Source organism: Entelurus aequoreus, linkage group LG26, assembly GCF_033978785.1.
Source record: "Entelurus aequoreus isolate RoL-2023_Sb linkage group LG26, RoL_Eaeq_v1.1, whole genome shotgun sequence".
Classification (NCBI taxonomy): domain Eukaryota; kingdom Metazoa; phylum Chordata; class Actinopteri; order Syngnathiformes; family Syngnathidae; genus Entelurus; species Entelurus aequoreus.
In genome coordinates this window covers 37,996,917-38,014,416 of record NC_084756.1, presented here as the reverse complement: position 1 = coordinate 38,014,416, position 17,500 = coordinate 37,996,917, and the positions used below count along the sequence as shown (strand labels likewise).

Below are 17,500 nucleotides of genomic sequence, written 5' to 3'. Positions count from 1 at the left end.
ATTAACACATTATTATGCCTAATTTGGACAACCAGGTATGGTGAAGATAAGGTACTTTTTTAAAAAATTAGTAAAATAAGATAAATAAATTAAAAACATTTTCTTGAATAAAAAAGAAAGTACAACAATATAAAAACAGTTACATAGAAACTAGTAATGAATGAAAATGAGTAAAATTAACTGTTAAAGGTTAGTACTATTAGTGGAGCAGCAGCACTCACAATCATGTGTGCTTACGGACTGTATCCCTTGCAGACTGTATTGATATATATTGATATATAATGTAGGAAGCAGAATATTAATAACAGAAAGAAACAACCCTTTTGTGTGAATGAGTGTAAATGGGGGGAGGGAGGTTTTTTGGGTTGGTGCACTAATTGTAAGTGCATCTTGTGTTTTTTATGTTGATTTAATAAAAAATAAAAAAAACAATACCGATAATAAAAAAAACGATACCGATAATTTCCGATATTACATTTTAACGCATATATCGGCCGATAATATCGGCAGGCCGATATTATCGGACATCTCTAGTTAAAAGAGAAAGTAAGCAGATGTTAACAGTAAATGAACAAGTTGATAATCAATTTTTACAGTTTGTCCCTCATAATGTGTACAACATAATAGGTGTATAAATGACACAATATGTTACTGCATACGACTAATTAGGAGTCTTTGTTTGTTTACTTACTACTAAAAGAAAAGTTGTCTAGTATGTTCACTATTTTATTGAAGGACTAAATGACAATAATAAACATATATTTCATGTACACTAACATTTTTTGTTAAAATAGAGCCAATAATGAAATTTTTTGTGGTCCCTAAATTCAATTGAATAGACTGCAAAGACAAAATAATCAATGTTGGAACTGAGAAACTTAATTTTGTTTTGCAAATAGTAGGGATGTCCGATAATATCGGCCTGCCGATATTATCGGCCGATAAATGCGTTAAAATGTAATATCGGAAATTATCGGTATCGTTTTTTTTAATTATCTGTATCGTTTTTTTATTTTTGTATTTTTTATTTTTATTTTTAATTAAATCAACATAAAAAACACAAGATCCACTTACAATTAGTGCACCAACCCAAAAAACCTCCCTCCCCCCATTTACACTCATTCACACAAAAGGGTTGTTTCTTTCTGTTATTAATATTCTGCTTCCTACATTATATATCAATACAGTCTGCAAGGGATACAGTCCGTAAGCACACATGATTGTGCGTGCTGCTGCTCCACTAATAGTACTAACCTTTAACACTTCATTTGACTCATTTTCATTCATTACTAGTTTCTATGTAACTGTTTTTATATTGTTTTACTTTCTTTTTTATTCAAGAAAATGTTTTTAATTTAGTTATCTTATTCTATTTTTTTTTTTTAAAGTACCTTATCTTCACCATACCTGGTTGTCCAAATTAGGCATAATAATGTGTTAATTCCACGACTGCATATATCGGTTGATATCGGTATCGGTTGATATCGGTATCGGTTGATATCGGTATCGGTAATTAAAGAGTTGGACAATATCGGATATTGGCAAAAAGCCATTATCGGACATCCCTAGCAAATAATCATGAACTTAGAATTTAATGGCAGCAACGCATTGCAAAAAAGTTGTCACAGGGGCATTTTTACCAGTGTGTTACATGGCCTTTCCTTTTAACAACACTCTAAAAAGGTTTGGGAAGTGAGGAGACACATTTTTCAAGTGGAATTCTTTCCCATTCTTGCTTGATGTACAGCTTAAGTTGTTCAACAGTCTCCCTTCTCATATTTTAGCCTCCACGCATGTTCAATGTCTGGACTACAGGCAGGCCAGTCTAGTACCCGCACTCTTTTACCATGAAGCCACGCTGTTGTAACACGTGGCTTGGCCTTGTCTTGCTGAAATAAGCAGGGGCGTCCATAACAACGTTGCTTGTTTCCAAAAACTATTTGAAATGTGGACTCGTCAGACCGCAGAACACTTTTCCACTTTGCGTCAGTCCATCATAGATGAGCTCGGGCCCAGCGAAGCCGGCGGCGTTTCTGGGTGTTGTTGATAAATGGCTTTCGCTTTGCATTGGAGCGTTTTAACTTGCACTTACGGATGTGGCGACCGACTGTAGTTACTGACAGTGGTTTTCTGAAGTGTTCCTGAGCCCATGTGGTGATATCCTTTACACACCGATGTCGCTTTTTGATGCAGTACAGCCCGAGGGATCGAAGGTCCGTAATAATATCGCTTAAATGCAGTGATTTCTCCAGATTCTCCGAACCTTTTGATGATATCACGGAGCGTGGATGGTGAAATCCCTGAATTCCTTGTTGAGAAATGTTGTCCTTCAACAATTTGCTCAGGCATTTGTCGACAAAGCGGCGACCCTCGCCCCCGTCCTTGTTTGTGAACCACTGAGCATTTCACGGAAGCTGCTTTTACACCCAATCACGGCACCCGCCTGTTCCCAATTAGCCCGCTCACCTGTGGGATGTTCCGAATAAGTCTTTGACGAGCATTCCTCAACTTTCTCAGTCTTTTTTGCCACTTGTGCCAGCTTTTTTGAAACATGTCGCAGGCATCAAATTCCAAATGAGCTAATATTTGCAAAAAAATGACAAAGTTTACCAGTTGGAACGTTAAATATCTCGTCTTTGCAGTCTATTCAATTGAATATAAGTTGAAAAGGATTTGTTGTATTCTCTTTTTATTGACAACGTGACGACTTCTGGGGTTTGTAGTTAGTGTCTGGTGGGTTTCAAGATTGTCATTAACGAAGGTAAGGAGGGCCACAACATATGAGTTTGACATGCTTGTGTTCCTGCAGCCTGAACAGAAAAAGGTATGGTGTTTTTCATCTTTCTGCCTCTCTGGGCTGGGTTTCAGCTGACCAGTGGGCGGAGCCTGGCACACCTGAGCCAGCGTGATGCTCTGCGCATCCTGACGGCGAGTCAGCACCCCGTCACCATGCAGGTCAAGACTCAGAGGGGACGCGACACAGACCGGGCGGCCTGGGAGCACCTCCCCCTCAACCTGCAGCACCTGAACCTGCCCATGATGGGGGCGGGGCTTAATGCCACAAGCCCCTCCTACCAGGAAAGGTGATAAGCGTCTTTCTGTTTTTGCCTCCACTAAAATTCGGATTATTATATTTTTACGATGTCTCTTGGGACTCTCCTGGACTGTATTCAAGTTCCGAGAATGAGTTTGTTAGAAGATAATTCTGACTAAATATTAGTCAGCCCGATTCTAATTTGATCCATACTTTTCAAAAATGGATTTAAATGTATTGTTGTAAAACAGTTTTAAATAAGAATACTCCATGCAACCAGGAGGAGCTTTTCTAACCTGTAACCTGTTTTCGTTATAACTATCGTATTTTCTGGACCAAAGAGCGCACATATAAGCCACACCCACTAAATGTTATATAAGTCACAATATACGTTGTGAAATGAGTTATTTACACAGAAAGATTTTGTAAATGTTTATTTACATACCTTAATTGTTTCCAAACAGTGTCTGTAACAGGGCAGTAAAACGGCCGATCAAACAAAATAGATGTCCTGGTCATGGACCCGCTAGCTGCGCAAGCTAGCTCTCCAATCAGCTAAACAGACTCAATAACTCCACGGTGACGTTTTGGTGTATTTACTGAGGAATTTGTGAAACTGAAACTATACAAAAAGAATGCCATTGTAAGTTAATAATACTAACACAGTCACTTGTAAACGTGTTAGCGTATTGGCTAATTCTAATGACGCTAGCTTCATTTCACCACGATAGCACGTACAAATATGCTTGAAAACACTCCTACAGACATCACACCTGGAACGGTTTAGTGAGTATGAATTGTTTTAGTTCAGTTGTAAAACTTATAGACGTTGCTTGGAGTGATGAACGAGGAATCCTTTTGAGGACGGTTTCACTTTCGGTTCAAGGCATTAAAACAGGATGTACATTTTCAACTCGCAGCACCTGCAGTGAGCGAACTCGTCCAGAAGATGGTGCCATAGCAGAAACAAGAACGCACCGTTTCAGTGTCTCTTCTTGTGTCTAAAGAAAGCAATTGAACACAAAACATTATGAACATAAGCAAAGAAAAATCTATAAATTAGCCACGCTGTTTTATAAGCCGCCGGGTTCAAAGCAAGGGAAAAATGTATCAGCTTATAGTTTACGGTATTGTACCAAAGAATACATTGAGAAAATCGATTGAAAGAAAATCGCATTGAATCGAGGATCGATTCTGAATCAAATGGTCACCCCAGGAATCGGATCAAATTCTTAGGTGCCCAAAGATTCCCTCCATCAATTTACTTCTGCTTATCCGAGGTAGGGTCGCGGGGGTAGCAGCCTAAGCAGGGAAGCCCAGACTTCCCTCTCCCCAGCCACTTGGTCCAGCTCCTCCCGGGGGATCCCGAGGCGTTCCCAGGCCAGCCGGGAGACATAGTCTTCCCAACGTGTCCTGGGTCTTCCCCGTGGCCTCCTGCCGGTCGGGCGTGCCCTAAACACCTCCCTAGGGCGGCGTCTAGGTGGCATCCTGACCAGATTCCCGAACCACCTCATCTGGCTCCTCTCCATGTGGTGGAGCAGCGGCTTTACTTTGAGATCCTCCCGTCCCGGATGACAGAGCTTCTCACCCTATCTCTAAGGGAGAGCCCCGCCACCCGTCGGAGGAAACTCATTTGGGCCGCTCGTACCCGTGATCTTGTCCTTTCGGTCATAACCCAAAGCTCATGACCATAGGTGAGGATGGGAACGTAGATCGACCGGTAAATTGAGAGCTTTGCCTTCCGGCTCAGCTCCTTCTTCACCACAACGGATCGATACAGCGTCCGCAATACTGCAGACGCTGCACCGATCCGCCTGTCGATCTCACCATCCACTCTTCCCTCACTCGTGAACAAGACTCCGAGGTACTTGAACTCCTCCACTGGGGACAAGACCTCTTCCCCAAAGATGTCTACAAAACTGCTGTGCTTGCTCCTTTCAGGCATTATTACAACCACTTGTCCCTGCCACAAGATCACTGCGACGGAGGACACTACGGCTACCTTTCCGGCTCCCCGAGAGACACCGTGGACATCAGCCACCAGGTGAGGCTTGCAGGCCACCGCCTCCGTTCTGCGCACACAACTTACACTACCTTCCCATGTCCACTCTGCCGCATTGTGGCTGACTCAGGATGCGGAAGTGAGCGGCCATCGAGCCAAGGAGCAGAGCTGCCTGATGGGATGTTGCAACGTCAGTCCGGACGAGCCCAAAGGCTACCACAGCCAGGTAACGAGGCCACGTCGGCGCCGCGTGCTGGCGAATCCGAGTTTTACCCTGTCGGCGGATTAAGGGCACCGATGTTAAACAACCTGCAAGTCCCAACGATCAATCCATAGATTAGCCTCACCTTTGTATAAACCGCACTGATGACATCTATTAAACAAGACAATAGGCAAAGAATTAAACAGAGACAGAATTCAATTTGGACTCAATATATTGAGGAGAGTCGCCCGGACATTGTATCCTTCTACAATCTCCAGCACACTCTGCCAAAAGATTGCATGCCTCCTTCTTTTATTGGCCACCGCTGTTTCCAAAGGACAAAGGTGGCAAAAAAGTTCACATCAAAGGTCGTAAACAATTCACACAAAAGGTCAGTTCAAAAAGAGTTCCATAAAATAGTTCAAAAAGAGTTCGTCTGGAAATTGGGCAGATCCTGCCATCGCTCCGCTTTGAAGTCCTTGGGCCAGAACAACATCCTTCTGTTGATTACCATACATGAGAGAAAACAGAAAAGCCCTCATGTGGCTCTCCCCCTTACACGGTGGAGTTTTACGAGCCTTCTTCTTGGTAGACCCTCAAAGACTGCCCCTGTCCTTTTGCCCGGAACTCATTTCAACACAAAGTTTTTTGTGCTTTGATTGATTGATTGATTGATTGAGACTTTTATTAGTAGGTTGCACAGTGAAGTACATATTCCGTACAATTGACCACTAAATGGTAACACCCCAATAAGTTTTTCAACTTGTTTAAGTCGGGGTCCACTTAAATTGATTCATGATACAGATATATACTATCATATATACTATCATCATAATACAGTCATCACACAAGATAATCACATTGAATTATTTACATTATTTACAATCAGGAGGGGGGGGGGTTAGGGTATGGACTTCAAGTAGTGGACAGAGAGAGAGAGAGAGAGAGAGAGAGAGAGAGAGAGAGAGAGAGAGATCAGAAGGCATAAGAAAAAGTATCTGCATTTGATTGTTTACATTTGATTATTAGCAATCCGGGGAGGGTGTTAGTTTAGGGTTGTAGCTGCCTGGAGGTGAACTTTTATTGCGGTTTTGAAGGAGGATAGAGATGCCCTTTCTTTTATACCTGTTGGGAGTGCATTCCACATTGATGTGGCATAGAAAGAGAATGAGTTAAGACCTTTGTTAGTTCGGAATCTGGGTTTAACGTGGTTAGTGGAGCTCCCCCTGGTGTTGTGGTTATGGCGGTCATTTACGTTTAGGAAGTAGTTTGACATGTACTTCGGTATCAGGGAGGTGTAGTGGATTTTATAGACTAGGCTCAGTGCAAGTTGTTTAACTCTGTCCTCCACCCTGAGCCAGCCCACTTTAGAGAAGTGGGTAGGAGTGAGGTGGGATCTGGGGTGGAGGTCTAGAAGTAACCTGACTAGCTTGTTCTGGGATGTTTGGAGTTTAGATTTGAGGGTTTTGGAGGTGCTAGGGTACCAGGAGGTGCATGCGTAATCGAAAAAGGGTTGAACGAGAGTTCCCGCCAGAATCCTCAAGGTGCTTTTGTTGACCAGAGAGGAGATTCTGTCGAGAAATCTCGTTCGTTGGTTAACCTTTCTGATTACCTTGGTTGCCATTTTATCACAGGAAAGGTTAGCCTCTAGAATGGAACCTAGGTAGGCGACCTCATCTTTCCTGGTGATAACAATGTCACCCACTTTTATGGTGAAGTCATTGACTTTCTTGAGGTTGATGTGGGACCCAAACAGGATGGATTCTGTTTTACCCAAGTGTATGGATAGCTTGTTGTCAGCGAGCCAGGTGCAAGTTCTACACAGCTCAGCACTGAGGATTTTCTCCACCTGTGACTTGTCCTTACACAGTGGAGTTTTACGAGCCTTCTTCTTGGTAGACCCTCAAAGACAGCCCCTGTCCTTTTGCCCGGAACTCATTTCAACACAAAGTTTTTTGTGCTAACTTACAAACAATTATTCTAACAGCAGGGTTCAAAGCTTAGGAAACAAGTAGTGGCTTGAAGTCCAGAAAAAACATTTTGTTGCCAGTTATCATACCTGTTCATGCTTGCTTCCTGTGGCAGACGGACGATGACGACTTCATGCTGGAGAAGCCTCTGGGCTTCCTGCCCCTCCACCACGAGCTGGACAGCGGCCTGGGCTGGACCGACGGCTCCCTCCACCAAGGCGACCTCTCGGGCATGGAGACCGAGGAGGCGGGGCTTGAGGACTGCCATCCCCACGGAGCCCCGGGCCACGGGGGCTGCGGAGCCTTCGGAGGCGGCGGCTCCCCTTCCTCCGAGTCCTTCATCTCGTCGGAGCTCAGCGACTCCGGCTTCTACAGCGTCGGCACCGGGGAGTTCCGCCACTTCCAGAGGATGCTGGAGAAACGGATGCGGCTGTACAACGCTCGGCTGCAGCATCAGGGAGAAACGTGCGAGCGGAGGGAGCGGCGCGACAGCTGCCCGATGAGCCACCGCGAGCTGCTGGAGGCCATTCCGGAGACGCTGAGTATGCAGCCGCCGTGTCAGCGCTTGCAGTTGGGGATGGAGGACACCACGGGGCCCGTGTTGGACCTCCCGACAGGGGGCCTCTTCAGGTACGTGACGCCGGAGAAAACTCAAGATCTAAATGCGTCCTCGTCTACCAAAGCAGGGCAGATCATCCGTCGCGGACAAAAATGGATTTATTCAAAGCCAATGTGGGTCACCTAATACTGAGCTTGTCTCCATGGAAACAGCCAAGGATTCCGCGGATAGAAAAATTGCAAACGATGTCTCACTCAGTAGGCTGAAAAGAACAACACCGTTCAGCTAGAGATTTCCGCTTCGCGTGAGGTTTTCGTGCACCGCAAAAAGTCAGTGGTCAAAAACAAGAAAAAAAATACAAAAATGAGGGGTATTTTATTTGAACTACCGTATTTCCTTGAATTGCCGCCGGGAATATAGTATTCGCCTGCCTAGAATTACAGCCGGGTCAAACTCGTTTCGCAAAATAATTAGCGCATGCTTGGCACTTCCGCCGGGTCAAATATGAGTCATTAAATGACTCCCGCCTCCTGGTGGTAGAGGGCGCTAGTGATCCTTCTTGCGACTTCCAGTACTGCAGAAGACCGGTGCTGCAGAAGAAGACAACCGGCAGCAAGCCTGAGCAGCGATCGTTTGCTTGCACTTTTAACATGGAAGATTACATATCTAAAATAAAACAGTTTTCTAAACTGGACTTTCAGTCGAAGCAGGAGGTAATACTTAAAGGAATATCTCCAGAGACTTTTAAAACTGAAGAAAGATAAGGGCATTTGATCAGAAGCAGCTGCAGATGGACGTCATTTATAAGTAAAGGTAAGACCATAATAACGTTTTTTTTATTAAATGTGCTTTTCATGATAAGGTAAGCGCTGGAGTGAGAAGATGTTTTAAAATAATTAGCGCATGCTTGCCCATCCCGCATGCTTTTGGTAAGCGCAGGAGTGAGAAGAGGTTTTAAATTAATTAGCGCCCCGGCGGCTATTCAAGGAAATACGGTAAGCAAAATTATCTGCCAATAGCACAAGAACATTTGGCTTGTCAAGTCTTTCCAAAACAAGTGAAATTAGCTAACCTCAATGAACCCAAAATTACCTTCAAATAAGTATATTCTCACTAATAACAAGTGCACTTTTCTTGGTAGGAAAAAAAAATGAGACCTTTTTGCTCAATATGTTGAAAAATATTCTTAAAGTAAGTAAATGCTAGTGCCATTATCTTGACATGATGATATGCGCTCGGCATTACATTTCTTCAAATCAGCAAACTTATACTAAAAACTAGAGATGTCCGATAATATCGGTCTGCCGATATTATCGGCCGATAAATGCGTTAAAATGTAATATCGGAAATTGTCGGTATCGTTTTTTTTATTATCAGTATCGTTTTTTTAATTTTAATTTTATTTTTTTATTAAATCCACATAAAAAACACAAGATACACTTACAATTAGTGCACCAACCCAAAAAACCTCCCTCCCCCATTCACACTCATTCACACAAAAGGGTTGTTTCTTTCTGTTATTAATATTCTGCTTCCTACATTATATATCAATATATATCAATACAGTCTGCAAGGGATACAGTCCGTAAGCACACATGATTGTGCGTGCTGCTGCTCCACTAATAGTACTAACCTTTAACAGTTAATTTTACAAATTTTCATTCATTACTAGTTTCTATGTAACTGTTTTTATATTGTTTTACTTTCTTTTTTATTCAAGAAAATGTTTTTAATTTATTTATCTTATTTTATTTTATTCATTTTTTTAAAAAGGACCTTATCTTCACCATACCTGGTTGTCCAAATTAGGCATAATAATGTGTTAATTCCACGACTGCATATATCGGTTGATATCGGTATCGGTTGATATCGGTATCGGTAATTAAAGAGTTGGACAATATCGGCATATCGGATATCGGCAAAAAGCCATTATCGGACATCCCTACTAAAAACTAGTTTATTGTTCTTAATGGAAAGGCAACAAGGCAAGCGCTTGTTACTCTCGGGGTCTCCTAGCTGCTCAGGCGAATCATATTGTCTAAAAATGCATTTTTCCATGGATAACATGACATCATCGCACCAAGTGCGTGCTCTTTCAGTCAATTAGTGTCCATATATACAGCCAATATTTTTTAATTGTAATTTTGAAGAATTTATCTGAATGTGCATGAACTATTTCTGTTCAAAATTGTTAGAAATGTCAAATGTTAAATGTTTAAATATTAACTGTCAGTTTACTGTACTGTGCCAACTGTACTACTATATGAGTACCTATTTTCTCTTGTTTCATTGAAAATAAAACAGCAAAGTCCATTTGGCTGTCATCTGTTTTACTTATGAGACACAATTGTGTCAAAGTCATGATTTTTTATTTCATTCTTGAAGTAAGAAATGATGACTTTAAAAAAGTAGTTTTATACTTGTGAGTAGGGATGTCCGATAATGGCTTTTTGCCGATATCCGATATGCCGATATTGTCCAACTCTTTAATTACAGATACCGATACCAACCGATACCGATATCAACCGATACCGATATCAACCGATATATACAGTCGTGGAATTAACACATTAATATGCCTAATTTGGACAACCAGGTATGGTGAAGATAAGGTACTTTTTTAAAAAATGAATCAAATAAAATAAGATAAATAAATTAAAAACATTTTCTTGAATAAAAAAGAAAGTAAAACAATATAAAAACAGTTACATAGAAACTAGTAATTAATGAAAATGAGTAAAATTAACTGTTAAAGGTTAGTACTATTAGTGGAGCAGCAGCACGCACAATCATGTGTGCTTATGGACTGTATCCCTTGCAGACTGTATTGATATATATTGATATATAATGTAGGAAGCAGAATATTAATAACAGAAAGAAACAACCCTTTTGTGTGAATGAGTGTAAATGGGGTGAGGGAGGTTTTTTGGGTTGGTGCACTAATTGTAAGTGTATCTTGTGTTTTTTATGTGGATTTAATAAAAAAATTTAAAAAAAAAACGATACTGATAATAAAAAAAACGATACCGATAATTTCCAATATAACATTTTAACGCATTTATCGGCCGATAATATCGGCAGACCGATATTATCGGACATCTCTATCAAAAAGGAATTGCAGTATGTTATTCATGTAATTTGATCATTTTTCTCGACTGATTGCGACATCCGGTGGACACATTTAGAACAGTTGTTTCTTTCATTCAAACATTTCAGGTTACTTTTTATACTTAACAAACACATCCCGCGGGCCGGATAAAACATGTTTGCTGGGCTGACCCGGCCCTCGGGCCGTACGTTTGATCCCTCTGATTTGTGCAATTTCAGAATGTGCTTCTTCTATCTTTAAACCAAGAAAACAATCTGAAGTTCTTTTTATTTTTAAGTTATCGTGCCGTGATTTTACAAGTCCGGCTCAATTGGGAGTAGATTTTTCTCCACGTTGCCCCCGATCTACAATGAGTTTGACACCCCTGCTCTAGAGCCTTGTTTAACCGATGTTAAACCCTTGTGCAACTCTGGGCATTACATGTTGTCAGGTTCAAACACTGATGGCATCTATTAAACAAGACAAGAGGCAAAGAATCAAACAGAGACAGAATTCAATTTGGACTCAATATATTGAGGAGAGTCGCCGTCGACCTGTAACCTCTTACAGTGTCTCAGCACGCTCTGCCACAAGATTGCACTCCTCCTTCTTTATTTGACTTTCTCCCCCCACCTGACCACAGCTGCTTCCAGAGGGAAGTGGGTCGTAAACAGCGTTGCCTTTGGTTACCGAACAGTTCAAAAGGAGAGGTCGTAAAATAGTTCAAAAAGAGTTCCATAAAATAGTTCAAAGAGAGTTCGTAAAATACTTCATATAGAGTTCGTCTGGAAATTGGGCAGATCTTGCCATCTGTCCGCTTTGAAGTCCTTGGGCCAGAACAACATCCTTCTGTTGATTACCATACATGAGAGAACACAGGTACACCATCTTGCTTCCCCACCCCTACAGTGGAGTTTTACTAGCCTTACTCTTGGTAGGTTTCAAAAATTATTGACCTATTCAAAGCTGTGATTACCCGACCTCGAATATTCCACTCCGTAAAAAATGCTAATTTAGCATTTTCCAATTAGAACACAGGGTTTTTTTTGTTTTGTTTGTTTTTAAAAAGGCCATAAAACACATAAAATACAATAGAAAATACCTGTTCAAAGCTGTGATTACCCAACCTCGAATATTCCACTCCGTAAAAAATGCTAATTTAGCATTTTCCAATTAGAACACAGGGTTTTTTTTGTTTTGTTTGTTTTTAAAAAGGCCATAAAACACATAAAATACAATAGAAAATAATATTTTAAAAAAACCCGTTACATAAATCAATAGGTAGCTCTGAAGTTATTAAAAGATTTCAAGTATTAAAAGTAAAAAAAACATCAACTTACTGCTGACTTTTTCTTGAGATGTCTTCTAATGACTTCTTATAAGCGGGTGAGGGTGAATAGTTCCAGTTATCCGTTTGTTGTTGTTGGTTAAAAAAAGTATAATAATGAAATTCAGGGTCAATTTTGTGATGTTATCATGAGGCTATTAGTCACCTTGTACAATTGTTCCTCATACGCGTTTTGATTTTGTGCATTAATTTGTTTCCAGGGTGTCATCAGTCCAGTTCCACAAAACGGATCGGCCCTGTCTGAACCGTCACAGCTCAAGCAGCGGCGCCCTCTTTAACCCCTCCCACGCACACGCACCGGCGTCACGAATGAGCGTCCCAGTCCTCTCCACCTGCAGTACCCCCTCCAGCCACCGGAGGCCGCTAGCACCTATGCAGCAGCACCATCAAGGCTCCAGCTCTGTTGGGATGCTGAGGAGAAGCCGTACGCTGCACCATCGCCCACCAACGCAGGAATACCGGCGCCGGGCCAGTCACCCGGCGTCCCCCTCCTACTGCGCGGCCACCCTGCACCACTGTGGGGGGGTCACGCCTCATGGCGTCTTGCAACATGGCCTACCAGAGGAGACGGAGCTGGTAGCAGACGAGATGGTTGCCCACCCAGCAGACCTGTCACCACAACAGCACCCCCTGGGCCATATCAGGGGTCCCTGCTACAATAGCAACCCGAACGGCCAGCTCACTCACCACGACTGGTGGCACGCGCAACAAATGGGGTTGATGACCGACCCGGCAGCGGCGGAACGGGACCAAGAAATGGAACTGGAACAGAACAGACAAATGGAGACTCTAGAGAGGGAAGCGCAGATTCAGGAGGAAGTGGACCGAGAGAGACAGCAGGAGATGCAAAGGAGCCGGACCAGAGAGCAACAGCACCTCCAGAGTGAGATGCAACCTGTCCAGCCGGGGGACGTCAACGACACATGGCCTAAACTCGCCAGCCGCCAGTCCCAGTGTGGCGGAGGATGTCGAGGTCTTTACAGCACCCTGGAGGGCCACACAGGGACTGGTCTGGATGCAAATAAAGAACAATTGGATGCACAGCCAAGCCCTAACCTCTCCTCCGGGCTACACACCAAAATGAACCCTTGCTCTAAAGCCAACATGACTTCTCGGATCTCCAGGAACCAGCTCCTGAGGGACCGGGCCTCTCAGCTTGCTGACGAGCGCAGCGGGATGAGCACGGACGATGAGACCACCACGGACATGCTGCTAGGTCGATACTGGAGCCGAACGGAGAGGAGGGAACACTTCCTACTCGCCCGCGAGCAGAAGCAGCAGCAGGCAAGAGGAGGTGGTGTACGCGAGGCCTCCAGCAGGGGTGGCGCCCCCGCCGCCGAGCGAGGCGGGCCGGACGGCCGAGCCGGTGGCACTTCCGCAGAAGGACGGTGCAGTACGGTCCTGGAGCTGAGTCAGAGGAAGCTGAGTCGGCTGAGGAATCGGAAGATGTTGGATGATTGGACGACCGTGGAGGAGCTGCTGACTCACGGGACCAGGCTGGACAGCCTGGACCACCCAATGATCTGTGCCAGCCCCCTGCTGACCGTCACCACCGTCTAACAGCACGGACCGCACATTTCACTACCCAACACATCAGTGTCCAAGACTGTCAAAGACTTGTCCCCTGGAAGCATGCGGAGCAAATATATTTCTATCACCTTTTGTCACCTTTCACAATTAATAGGACGACAATGTTCAACACAGGTGCACATTTACCATGACTCCTTCGGTCGGGGTCCTTATGAAAGTGAAGTTGTGTGACGACCTTTCATTTCACAGAAAAGTTTTATCATCCTTGGATTGATGCTCAATGACTTACGGACAAAGTTGCGCCCTAACCCCTTGCAAAGATATTTTTTCAATCTCGCTCAAATTTTACACACATCTGCTTGCCATTCCCTTAAAAGTGTGTGCAATTCCACCAAAGGCCGTAAAGTTACAGTCGGTATGACTGTTTATTGACGATCCCCACCGTGTGGTGTATTTGTCAGGTAAATATGAACGAAACGAAACAAGGTATGTTTTCTTATACAGTACGGGCCTGATTTACTAAAGGTGTGCGTGTACTAAATCACAAAGCCGGAAGTGGGGATCGAACCTTGAACCCTCATGTTACTGGCACAGCCACTCTACCAACCGAGCTATACCGCCTAAACTAATTGAATCGATGCATTTTTATCGAATATATACTATTAACATATCTCGTGTTGCCGGTTTGGTGGCTGCAGGATTAGGTCTCTGCTTTTGGCGGGTGATGTGGTCCTGCTGGCTTCATTCTGGCCAGGATCTTCAGCTCTCACTGGATCGGTTCGCAGCTGAGTGTGAAGCGACTGGGATGACAATCAACAATTCCAAGTACGAGTCCATGGTTCTCACCCGGAAAAAGGTGGAGTGCCATCTCCGGGTTGGGGGTGGGGGAGACCCTGCCCCAAGTGGAGGAGTTCAGGCCCCTCTGGGTCTTGTTCACGAGTGAGGGAAGAGTGGATGGTGAGATCGACAGGCGGATCGGTCTGCAGTGATGCGGATCCGTTGTGGCGAAAAAGGAGCTGAGCCGGAAGGCAAAGCTCTCAATTTACCAGTCGATCTACGTCCCTATCCTCACCTATAGTCATGAGCTTTGGGTTATGACCGAAAGGACAAAATCCGGCAGAAATGAGTTTACCTCCGTCGGGTGGCAGGGCTCTCCCTTAGAGATAGGGTGAGAAGATCTGTCATTCGGGATGAGCTCAGAGTAAAGCCACTGTCCGGCAGAAATTAGTTTACCTCCGTCGGGTGGCGGGGCTCTCCCTTAGAGATAGGGTGAGAAGATCTGTCATTCGGGATGAGCTCAGAGTAAAGCCGCTGTCCCTCCACACCGAGAGCAGCCAGATGAGGTGGTTCGGGCATCTGGTCAGGATGCCCCCCCCGAACGACTCCCTGGGGCGGTTCTAAGGGCGCGTCTGACCGGTAGGAGACCACAGGGAAAACCCAGGACATGGTGAAGAGACTATGTCTCTCGGCTGGCCTGGGAACGCCTCGGGAAGAGCTGGACGAAGTAGCTGGGCAGAGGGAAGTCTGGGCTTCTCTGCTTAGGCGTTTGCCCTCGCCTACCCGACCTCGAATAAGCGGAAGAAGATGTTTGGATAAATATCTCGTGTATTTTTTGCCTCTCTCCCATGGAGCGCACCTTCGGCACTGAGAAAAGAGAACAATGGGTTCCGTTGGAGGTGCATTTTGGACTGTGTTTTAAATACCCATAAAAAGTGGTCCAAAGGATAGCACACCTCCTCTTTTATTTGGACTTACCCTGATTACAGGACATTTCATTGGGAGAGAGGGTCGTAAACAGCTGTTGCCCGCGGTCACAAAACAGTTCAAAGAAAAGATGCCTGGAGCTCGCGTCAGGTCCTGCTTCCTCTCCGCTTTGTAGATCTCGGCTCAAGACCGGATCTTCCCGTGGATCACAATAGATCAGTGGTTCTTAACCTTGTTGGAGGTACCGAACCCCACCAGTTTCATATGCGCATTCACCCAACTCTTCTTTAGGGAAAAATAAAATGTTTGTTTTTTTCCAATTCAAGACAAAGTTATATGTTTTTTTTAGTGGTGCACAAAATGAAGCGTGCGTGAACCTCACCTTGTTCAAAGAACCAAACCAACACAGTGCATAAACTCACAACAAACGACACACCTGCAAATCCGATGGAAAATTAGAGGGAACATTGTTCGGGGGTATCCATGATAGGGAGAAGTTTTTATTTACACAATGAGTTGGGTTTGTCTTGACCTCCGCGGCAGATGCTTCGCCGAACCCCTAGGGTTCGATCGAACCCAGGTTAAGAACCACTGCAATAGATCAAAGAAACCGACACCTCCATGTCGCTCCCCATCGTACACAGCGGAGTTTTACAAGCCTTTTGCTTGGTAAGATCAAAGACAGCTTTTGTCCTCTCGCCGGGAACTCGCGGAGACAGAAAGTTTTGTGATAACTTACATACAATTATTCTGACACCCCCCAACTCCCCCCAACCCCGGAGTCGGAGAGTTTGCTTCGGTGGTGGTCATTTTGCCCGCTAAAAGGCGGCGATTGTGTGTGCTCTCGGTGTGAAAGAGGTCGTTGGTCTTGCGACAGAAGTCGAAGGGAATTGGCCGAACTTTCTTTTGATTTAGATGTGTGTGTGTGTGTGTGTGTGTGTGTGTGTGTGTGTGTGTGTGTGTGTCACTGCAGTCCATCACCTCCAATGATAGCTTTATGTGCGGGTCACTGTACAGCACTGCTACGACACTTACCAAGGGGTAAGGCCAAGGTGGTTTGAAGCACTAACGCTCGTTACTCTCAGAGACGACATTTTCCAGGACAACGTTTAGATTTTCCGATGCGTCGGACCAGCGTCGCCACCACAGGGAACCGTTGTCAGACGACGAGTCCCCCCCCCCCCGAGCACATGTGTACCTCTCCACGGCGCCCTCTTCCTGCAGGCTGTCGGTTGTTTACACAAGTACCTGCCCGCGTGTTTACTGACCGGAATAGAAGGCCTCAAGACTCAAGCTGGTCCAAACTGCTGCATGGACCGTGGTCACGTGGACGAGTGCCCCCCAGTGGCGGGTCTACACCAGGGGATCAAGTGCAATAATACCTCAGTCTCAGTGTTGGAGGCGCCACCTATCCAGCCCGTCAACGAGTCTTTCAATATTATCTAGGAGACGGACTTGAAGAAAACTACCTTTTTTTTTTGTTTTTGCACATCATTTTTGATACAAAGTGTTTCTCTCCCAGGGACGGAGGCCAGTGGAACAACTGTAGATAGAACGCTGCGTGTTGATGTTTTATTCATCTACTATTATAGTTATTTATGGGAGAAAAAAGGATCTTTATTGTCAACGTGTTTGAACATATTTCGATATTTTTGTTGTAATTGTTTTATTCTTAGGGTTGATGCACATGTTACCTGGAAGCTGATTTATCGTAGCTTCTTTTTTTTTCTTTTTCTTTTTCTTTTTTTTCTTTTTTTTTAATGAATACAAATTGTGAATATTCTTGTCTCTTTAACGGCTGAATTAAATTGGACTGTTTTGTGTCACTTGGCCGTGTGCATTGTGGTTCTGTTGCCATTCCTCGTAGTCAAACATAAGAGATGCATGTGGACTGCATTTTGATGGCAGTCAAACATAAGAGATACATGTGGACTGCATTTAGATGGCAGTCAAACATAAGAGATACATGTGGACTGCATTTTGATGGCAGTCAAACATAAGAGATACATGTGGACTGCATTTTGATGGCAGTCAAACATAAGAGATACATGTGGACTGCATTT

General features: G+C 44.1%; 1 protein-coding gene across 2 annotated transcripts in view; it reads left to right on the top strand.

The window, feature by feature from the left end:
- LOC133643177 (uncharacterized) overlaps window positions 1-17,489 on the top strand; it is a 32,850-nt gene extending 15,361 nt beyond the window's left edge. For both annotated transcript variants that reach the window (XM_062037600.1, XM_062037601.1), the window contains exons 2-6: window positions 2,869-3,083; window positions 4,976-5,078; window positions 5,167-5,262; window positions 7,324-7,838; window positions 12,404-17,489. In XM_062037600.1, coding sequence (XP_061893584.1) covers window positions 2,869-3,083; window positions 4,976-5,078; window positions 5,167-5,262; window positions 7,324-7,838; window positions 12,404-13,763 — 2,289 coding nt within the window. In that variant the 3' untranslated portion in view covers window positions 13,764-17,489. The remainder of the gene's footprint in view (window positions 1-2,868; window positions 3,084-4,975; window positions 5,079-5,166; window positions 5,263-7,323; window positions 7,839-12,403) is intronic.
- The last annotated feature ends 11 nt before the right edge of the window (window positions 17,490-17,500 follow it).